We start from the raw sequence: 10,546 nt of genomic DNA, 5'->3' as shown, positions 1-10,546 counted from the left end.
GACCAGAGTTCTGTAAGAATATACGACCATAATTGACCAATCAATTTTGTATAGGTTCATAAACTGAATAAAATATAATATTATTTATAATAATATGACTATTCACTACCTATATTATGTTTAACTGAATTAAAGATATACTATGTATAGTAAACATTTTTATTGTAATATAAAATCAATCTACACTGTACCAATGAAAATGTGTCAAGACTATTAAATAGAGACCTTGTGTTATAAAAATTACAATATAAATGTTAATATATGTTTGTTTTGAAATTTATTTTTGTACTTTACATGATAAGTGGCTTATAAATAAAATGTGTACTCCTATATATTATAATCCACTACGCTACTTATAGGAAAAATCATTTTAATATTGAGATAATAAACCTTAAGCAATATTAATTTTGAACCTATGTATAATTTATGTCAAATGTCAATTGGTATACCTAGATTTAATTTATTTATAGCTCCTAAAATATATTATATTGGTAGGTACGTGAAACATTTGAAACACTCGAAAAATTAGTCAATAGTCACTGATACATATTGGTGAAACAATAAAAACCGGTATGATGTTTAAATAATAATAATTATGCTTGATTTAATTAATTTTGCAGGATATTAAATACTATCAACCGACAACCGCGTGGTTAAATGGGGTAGGTACTGTGTTTATAAAAAATACATTCGTATTAAAAAAAAAGTGGACAAGTGTGTACCGATACCCTTCTGCGGATCAGTAGTTGTCATTTGTCAAGCATATGTTATATTTGAATTCAATGATAAATTATTGTATACAAAAAACGATTCTAAGCGGAGACGTTGTGTCAGCATACCACTTAAATTTTAGTAGTTAAAAAATTAATACAAATCGAAAATATCTCATGGCTATAAATAGCGTGACTTTTCGCTGAACTTTTTCTTTTTGATAGAGGTAGAAAAACTTGTTGGGAACCTTCTAATAAAATAAAAGAAGGTCAAATTAAATTTTTAAAAACGTTTGAAATTCATATTTTTACAACATTGGATATTCACTTGATTTCTCATGTAGCAAATTTCTTAATCACTATACTATTGCAATAACTTTTAGTCTACAGCGTCGTGATGAAACGTCTCTGACACACTTGCAATCTTCGTGGATAATGATCAATGATAAAACTACATTTAAACATCAATGTACGAATGCTCCTGACAACGAACAAATATAAGAGTTAACTTATTATAGGTATTTTGACAAATTGTATTGCAGATGAAAGCAGATATCCACTACACCTCTTGGCTAAGCTACCTTTGCACGAGCTAAGGACAACTAAATGGTCCAAACTCATACCACAGTCACTTGAATGGCCAATTTAATAATCCACGCACATTAATTTATTATTATTATATAGATTATAGAACATGTAGATACACTGGGAAAAAGCCCAGGTTGGACTACCTACTTAAAAACGGGGTATCAAATTTCAAGTTTAATAATAAGAAACTTATTATAATATAGGTATTTCTGTAAAAGCTCAATTATTAATAACTATGAGTACCTATAATAAAATAAAATACATTTTAATTTTAGTTACAATTATGTACAGTTTTATGTTGTGATTGAGTCATAATTTAAGGTTATATGGGTTAAAGTCAAATGCTAGGATTATATAGAACGTATAAGTATACGTATACGATATACCTACCTATAACTATTAGGTAAAGTTTTATTAAAAAAAAAAATTTCACATTCCCCTAATCACTAAATATTCTATTGTTGCTGCACGGTTCTAAGTATTTTAATAATAATACACAATCAGAAGATATTATACTGTCATGAGTCATGACTAATGACCTTCACGTTGAACGTTTAAATGTCTTTGGTCGGATATAATTTTGCAGGAAATAAATTCAACCCAGTGTATATATTTGAATAATAAATTAATTTATTTTGTTTCATATAAATAATATTCAATAATTTAATAAAAACTCTAGGTTTTTCAAATAAATAATATTACGTCACCAATTATGTGAGACGTGCACATAAGTCGTCGTTTTATAAAAAATAACAACAGGTATCCATAAAGTGTGCGCTTTATGTGAGCATCTCTTTAGCGTCGATCACTTTAGACATTTTCGTAGAGCTACTCAAGCGCTTCCTGACGGAAACAGATATTAAACTTAAAAAACAACATTTTTTTTTTAGGAAACATGAACCGTAAAGATCAGACCAAGCCGATTACAAAAGGAATATATCTGAGTACGCGGTCTTTTGAAAAACTTTGTTAATGATATCTTGCGAGATAGCTCCAATCGCTTCTTCGAATGCTGGTTTCAATTCTTCAAGAAGAACTTCCCAGTTTTGGTTCAGGATGGAGTTCATGCTATCGCCTATTGTCCAAACAAAAACAACGGATTTAGTATAAAAAATAAAAAAGTATTATAGTACTCGTCAACCGTATTTTGTACAATTGTATGACAATATACTTATTGAGTAGAATAATACTCTTAAATTAGTGTGGAGAACATACCTAATTGTTTGTTTCCATTGAAAAGGTTTTCCAACTTGACATTCAGATTTTTGACGCTCGCCACCTTCAGGTTGACTTTCTTGATTTGAACGAAGGTCTTACCGTTCTTCTCGAATGGAGTACCGGACATTTCTTCCAATTCCAAAACGGGTTCGTCTACGGAAAACATAGATGTCGTAAAGAAAAAGGAACATAATATAGCGAAATAAAATCACCATATCATAATATGGAAAATATTATGATGATAAGTTATAAACTTACGTAAGACAATGGAACACGGTCCGTTTCCGGTGATCGGTAAAACGAGCACCTTGCCGTTGACCGTGTATTGTCCAGTGATCTCGAGTGGCTTTGTGAAGCTAATCTTGCCGCTCGTCTTGAAGTTGTCCACGTCGACTTTCAAGGAATCCAGCACTGCGCTGGTCAAACCCATGATTTTGACGTCCTTTAACTTCAAGTCAATACTGACAGCTTTGCTAGAGCCCTTTCCGTGTTCGATTTCCAATGACGGTAACTCGAACGGTTCGATGGCCGGAATCCTCAGTTTCGGGTATCCTTCGGCCAAATCCGGAATGACTGATTGGATGGAGGTCTTCAAACATCTGTCAAGGTTTGGATCACTTTTCTTGCATAGATTGAAAGCTATTTCTGTAAAGAAATAATCATGAGAATATTAGAAAAACAAAAATTTAATAATACAATTATATAACAGTCAACCATCGTACTAAGTCGAAATATTGATTTGATTGACGTTGAAATTATTTATCGAGTTCAAAACATTTTTTAACGTTATGCATAAATATTTTGTACTAAATAAAACTATCCAAAATAAAAGTGTTCATTGAAAATTAAATTTTTGTAATAAATTATAAAACTTTTTTTTTTAATCACTTATGAAACAATTTGTTTTACCTAAACAATTTAAAATATGAGTATATGAAACCGAAAATAATTATAATATTAAAATTGTATTATGCTCGGTTTTTTTGTTCTAATAGTATAATATAAATTATACATTTTTGTATAGGAGTTTTAAATTAATTAACCAGGCAAATATTATAGGCAACTTAATTAACGTTTTAATTTTTGAAATGAGTAAATTAAGTGTTTATTCCGTGTTACTTTAAATTGACCGTTGATTCAACTTTTAAAGAACTTAATAAATATTCAATGAAAAATCATAATTTATAAATATATAATAATTTTATACATTTTATAAAACATAATAATAAAAAATATTACTAATCAAATGAAATCTTACAAATATTGTAGTGTATATAAACAATTACTTACGCTTTTTCGGTGTGGGTGCAGCGGTTACAGATGCAACGACGGCCAAAAATAAAGCAGAGACGATCAGCAACGATTTTGCCATTTTTAAATTGGAAATATTTAGATTGTATTATAGAAAATAAAAAAATTCCAAACGAAATCGATATCGGATCGTAAAAGTGCTAATTATATTTTGGATTATTTGTAAGTTTTGAAAAAACTAAGGAAATACTTAATTCCAAAGTTACTTCTAAAACTGAAACCGTCGAAAATGTGATGCTGCAGCCCTGTGTTCGGATACCTTTTATACTCGCCCGGCTGTTCATGTTGACCTCCCCGGAACTAGTTGAAGACACACCCATGGACGCCTATAATATGTGTTTTACTGGTGGGCAATGTTATCACATAATATTATTCTTACATTTTCTAAAATTTTTAATTCACCTAAACTTCTAAATTTAATATTTTTAGGTGAAATAAATTGTATTTTTCAATTTAATATGACAGTATCAGTCCCATATAAACTTCCATATCAATTTATCATACGTAATAGTCATTATTACACTGTTATATCATTACGTAATATAAATTAATATTCTTTGATTTTAAATTGCAGCAATATTATTTTCATATTTTTTTTAGCAGTGGCATTGTGTGCATATTATCGATTTATAGTTTATTCTAAAGGCAAATTTTTAATGGATCGTATTTCGATTTATATTTTTATATTTTAATATTATACGTCTATTCATTATTTATGGGCAAACATATTAGTTTAGTACTTTAATCATTAAACATATATTCTAATATATTGTTGGAGGTAATGCTGTACAGTTACAAATATATACCTATACTAAATATATTTAATCCAGTGGCATACAAATTTATATTTGATAATAAATATATTAGTGTCCAATGTTTATAGCTGGAACTTGGATTATCTCATATTATTTTATATTTGATAATCCAATATTGGTACGAGCAATTTACCCTAAGCGTATCTACCTACATTTTTAACTTTTTAACTTTCATTAGATATTCAGTTGGATTATTAAATTAATTTAGTATGTTTATTGTAGATTTTATAAACTGAAGCTATTAATGTATTGGTTTCGAAACGTGTACTTTTTGTGTCTAACGTTACTTTTTGAAGTAACAGGGAGTCAAAAGAAGTAACATCCCAGCACTATTTACAATAATACAATTACATGAATATTTATATAATATAAGTTTTTGTCAAATCGATATTATTTTTCAAAAATGAATAACCGTAGACACTTACCGTTAAACTGCAAGTATAATAGTGGTATGGTTAGTAATATTTATTATGTAACAATTATAATATTGTTTATTATGTTATATATAAATGAAATTAGTACCTATCCAATTAGTTCAAAATATTAGGTACTTCTAAATGTAAATAAAAATATTGTCCCTCTCTATGTACACCAAAATGTTTTATAACAACAAACATTGGGTGTTGTTATTTGATATAAGTCACACATGACGATTAGATTATCTTCCTTATTGAATAACCACAATTACTATTCTGAAATTAAATCTATGTTCAAAAAAATATGATTATTAATTACCCACTTACACAATTTACATTGCCAGCAACAACTATTTTAAAACGTTTTTTAGAATTCTAAAACTTAATATTCTCGAGGTTTAACCTTGAAAATAATAATACGAGATATAATCATTCTCAAAGACCAAATTACGATCACGTTAAAATCAATGTAAGTATATATTATAATTAGTAATTACGATACCTAGTACTGTATTTCTGTATTTCATATGTAAATTTGCCTTGCTGAGACCGTTCTATATTGGCCTCCCCGTAAATGATCAAAACAAAAAGTATATTCGGGTTATCTCAATTACTTTACCCATCATCACTTATCGAGTCACATATCATGATCATAGGTGGAAATCTGGCCTGCTTAGCCCCCCAAAATTATAAATTGACTAAATATCCAATAATTTATTGTTACAATTGTAAAATTCATTTTCAATAACACTGTTAAATTAAAAGGCAATACAAAAAAATATTTTGTGCTAAAAATTAAATTAAACTCGTACGACTTTACAAACTTATTATCATAACTTGAAACAATCATAATTAATGTAGTATTAATAATAACTACCATTGGTTGTTTTAGCAGTCGTCCGCGTTGGGTCGCTCGTTGTATCGGTGTAAATGAAATTATGTAATGATATAATGATTTTTTTTTTTTAAACTAATTATGATTTATAAACTATAAAGGTTTTACAGTCAATATCTCCAAAATCGGTAGTCGCTGTATAATCAACGAATTTTAAGTATTTTTGTTTTTCACCGCATTGAGTGCTTACTGCTTAAAGTTAGGATATACAAATTTTATAATTATGTCTAAAAAATTATAATTGCGAGGGGCTCTAGTATACAGTATAGTGACTATAGGTGTAATGAGCATAGTATAATGCTCAGTCCCCACTCCCCACAGTAACTTTTCCGAATTTCCGCTTATGATCAAGAGTTATTTCATCTTGATTCGACATCAGCCGTCAACAACACAAAGTTTTTCAAAGATCCTATTTCTATTTATATCGAAATCGAAACCGAAACAGTATCATAATATAAACCATTATCCATGAATTAATTACCTTGTACTTTTAATACACAAATTACTATACATACTCTCGCACTATAGGAAGTAAGAAAAACTACTTTATAATTATACGAGCGCGATAGATATGATGTGCAGCTGATGATCTTCAAACAATCTAAAACACGGGGTGTCGTTCATTCTTCTGGTTGGTAGCAGCCATCAGGGACCAGGGTGTATAACTATTAAAATGTTTGAAGTTCAAACACATATATTTGTTTACTCTATAATTTGTTAAAGCTAAAGGCTTGAATTCATAAGGTTCTGTATAGGAATAGCATAATAAGTAATTTTTATTGCCCCTAAAACTCCAAAAAAAAAACAAAAAATAGAATAGACATAATTTTATGTTTATATTTTGACGAAATTTAATATTTAAACTATTAGAATATCGATTTAAGGAATGCGAATGTTGATTATTCTGTTGTAATTCAAAAAATAATTTTGGTGCCTTAAAATGTCTACATAATATATTATTACATTTTATGCTATACGCAATGACATTTTAAAAATATATAAATTAATTTTAAGCTATTGTTTAAACCGTATTACCAGGGGTGGACTGGCTTTTTTTGTCCAAGGTGCAAAATTAATTAGGAGCTCGTACATTTTTTTTAAACATACTAAAATAATTAGGAAAGAGTTAAACTTTACAATAAGAGTTTAATTTAAAAATGGCCCGACAGTGGTAATCGAGGACCAGATCATAAATACGAATGGGGTCCCGGGGTGCTACTTGGCTTATATCATGCTGGGCCATTCCACCCCTGCGTATTACTAATAATAAAATAAATTACTATTAATATATGATAAAATATACTTAATAATATAGGCTGACAAACCACCTTCGGCACATTACACTCAGAATCGTTTTTCGTATGCAATGATTTATTATCAATCAAATTTTATACATCTATTACGGCGACCTATTCAATGATGAGGTACATTTAACTACTAACTGTAGTATAGCAGAGCCCTTACTTACTTTTCAAAATGTATAGACGATAAAAACTGTTCTCAAAGGCAGGACTGGCCCAAGCAAAAATAGTGTATTAGGCAAAATCAAATTCAGCTGACTCTAAAATAATAATATTATCACCTTATTTGAAAATTCCAACCCACTACTAAAGTGCCATTCAAGGCTAATACAAGCCTATACTTTGAGCCGGCCCTGTTTATGAGCAACAACGTGTTTCATATAAGTAGGTACTACTTATGTATTATACACTATAACAAACAGTTTAGCCAGTATACCATAATTATACCAGTGTAATAATTCAGATAATATCCATATATGAGTATTCATAATTTAGATTAAAAAAAAGTTGGGTAAGTTGGTAACGCTCTGCTGTATACTAGGTATTTAGGTGTCAAGAAAGACTCTGTAATGGATATGTCAAATTTGATTATTTGAATTTAATGATACAAAATCATTGTATACGAAAAACAGCTTTTAGCGAAGATAGTTTGTCAGCCTATATTACTAAGTAAGTTTTATGATATTATTGTTATTGAAATACCTAATTTATTTAACTATTAGTAATACAGTAGCTTAAGTTAACTTTTTCCGAAAATATTGCATTTGAAAATGTCATATCTATTGTATATAAAATATAATAATATACTCATATACTTTAAAAGTTTAAGGAACCGTGAATAATATTTTTAAATTTCAACGAAATGAATAAAATTGTAGGTAATTGTTTGCTTAAATATCTAATTTACTCCAAATTTGAATTAAAATATCTATAAAATTGTGTAATTGTATTTTAGAGATTTTTGTTCCTATATGAATTAGAGTAACCTTGTGTTAAATTTCTTCCCAGCTAGAAATGTTTATCGATATTTGTAGAAATACAAGTAAAATGTAGTAAAATTACAAATGTCTTTGGGTAAAAAGCTCAAAAAGAGACATAATATTTTGAAAATTACAGTCGATAGAAAATATACTACCTAATATAAATATTCGTTGTACCTATATTTTAAGTTATCAAGAAAAATCCTAAGTTTACTGATAAATATCAAATTTTGAAAATATTGAACTTTAAGTGACCATAAAAAATGAATTTGGATTTCATGTATTTTTTTTGTTTTATTGAATGAAGACAAACTTATGAAGAATCTTACATTCAATTTTCAAATCTTAGATATAAAAAAATTTATTTATGAATTTCTAACTTGAAATAATTTGGAAATTGTTGTGGCTCTTAGAAAATGTTACCAACAATTTTAATTTCAGAAGCTCATAAAAAATTATATAATAACAACTTACGAAGAACCTTGTATTACATTTATCTACAATTATAGTTATAAAGACCACTTATAAAAATCGAAAATGTCTCACCCATTTAAATAGCTCAAAAGTAGTGCAATATGTATTAATTTATAAAATATATTGTCCATAGAAAGTATATACCTACAGTTATTAGTTTTTGAATTACACCAAAAACAAAATCGATTTTCGAGAAAACTGAATTCCCGATTTTCCATAATTTTTTTTTTGGTTTCCTGACACTTTTAAAAGTACTTGGAATTAAAATGTTGACCTCTCAAATACACCAACTAGATTGACTTCCAAACCAGAAAAATTACTAAAAAATGAAAATAGAAGCATTGCAAATTATTTTTTTTCCACAACAGTATAGAAACGCTTGGCTTATATATTATTTATATGTAGGTAGGCACTATAGGTAGGTATATCTTAGGTATACTAGATAAAATAGATATTTTAGTTCAATTTTTTTATTATGTTTTTTAATGTAATATTTATCAAATTTTAATTATTTTAGCGTACCTATTGTTCAGAAAAACCAGGAATTTTATAGATACTTCACATATTTTGTTTTAAGAAATCATGGGTCGATATTTTTACAGTCAGCATAAATGAAATTTCAGTCGGCAAATACTTGACCTATTATCTATTGCAGTTTTGTTAAAAAAATTCAAACTCATATTGCCATAATCACTAATTATTCTGTTATCGATTTATGTTTATATTTAGTAATTTAATAATAATATACAATCGGGAGATAATATTATATCTGGGTTTTTTTTAAGTTTGCAGTAAGACAAATTTTATGCTGCGAGAAAAGTTTTTGATCAGTAAAAATTGTTACTTTGTGCAATACGAAAAAACATATTCTCGTTCTTGTAATGATATGCTCACACACCATTATAATAAACTAAAATTGTACAGATTAATAAACAACAGCCAGACTGTCGCTTGTAGAAATCGGTCGCATCAAATAAAACCATTGATAACGACAACTAAGATATTGACACGCACTCATAACAATATTACGTAGGATGTGTGTGACTTTATTTTATGCTGACGCCAAAGAATAATTTAGTTCCCAGGCCCACGATAATTTAGTAAAAAAGCCACCCACCACTCTCTGGTCAGCATCCTCGCGTCCGTCCCTTAAACCAGTGCATGAGCACCAGCCACCAAGTAACAACCTCTCAAGTACCAAAGAAACCGATTTCAACGAGCGACAACTGGACTTCTTATGCAAGCAATAATCAGTGCGTTCGTTAATTCAATTTGTGTATTTGAAGTAGTACTTTATCTTATCTAAAACCTAAAACTCTCACAATACTGTCTACGAACAACTGCGAATCAGGTAAGGCATTTGATATAATATTTTATGTTGATTGCAGTCAGTACGTTCTATGTGCTTTTTTTCATAAAATCATATTGTACGGTGTATTTGATATAATTCTCGAATACACGATCTCGAGAGCCCTCCGAACACCTGGAGGAAGGTAATAGCGTAATTTTACAATTCTAACTTTTACTATTTTAATATAATTATCGACAGGAGTCGTACTTGTATATTTATTTATATTTTATCTTAATTCTACGTTATTACAAAGTGGCGCCCAACACAAGTTCAGTTTATTCAGATAAATAAACTGAGAATTGATCAAATACATTTTACAAAATTATATTCGTTATATAAGATTATAATATTTTAATATTAATTTTAAGAATTAATAAAAAAATTAATTATCAATACAAAAAAATATTAAAAATAAAACTTAGAAAAACAATAATAACAAAAAGTGATTTATTTATTGATAAAACATACTAATTTACGATTTACGATT

The 10,546-nt window shown here is 28.4% G+C and overlaps 1 protein-coding gene across 1 annotated transcript; it reads right to left on the bottom strand.

The window, feature by feature from the left end:
- Positions 1-1,906: 1,906 nt before the first annotated feature.
- LOC132941721 (protein takeout-like) lies at positions 1,907-4,066 on the bottom strand. Its single transcript, XM_061009870.1, has 4 exons — positions 3,807-4,066; positions 2,775-3,161; positions 2,514-2,669; positions 1,907-2,373 (listed from the first exon to the last, which is right to left on the bottom strand). The coding sequence occupies exons 1-4, from the start codon at positions 3,886-3,888 to the stop codon at positions 2,222-2,224; spliced, it is 777 nt and encodes a 258-aa protein (XP_060865853.1). The 5' UTR covers positions 3,889-4,066; the 3' UTR covers positions 1,907-2,221.
- Positions 4,067-10,546: the final 6,480 nt, after the last annotated feature.

Source organism: Metopolophium dirhodum, chromosome 3 (assembly GCF_019925205.1).
Source record: "Metopolophium dirhodum isolate CAU chromosome 3, ASM1992520v1, whole genome shotgun sequence".
NCBI lineage: Eukaryota > Metazoa > Arthropoda > Insecta > Hemiptera > Aphididae > Metopolophium > Metopolophium dirhodum.
The sequence above is the reverse complement of the archived record's forward strand: the minus strand, read 5'-3'. Positions and strand labels throughout refer to the sequence as shown.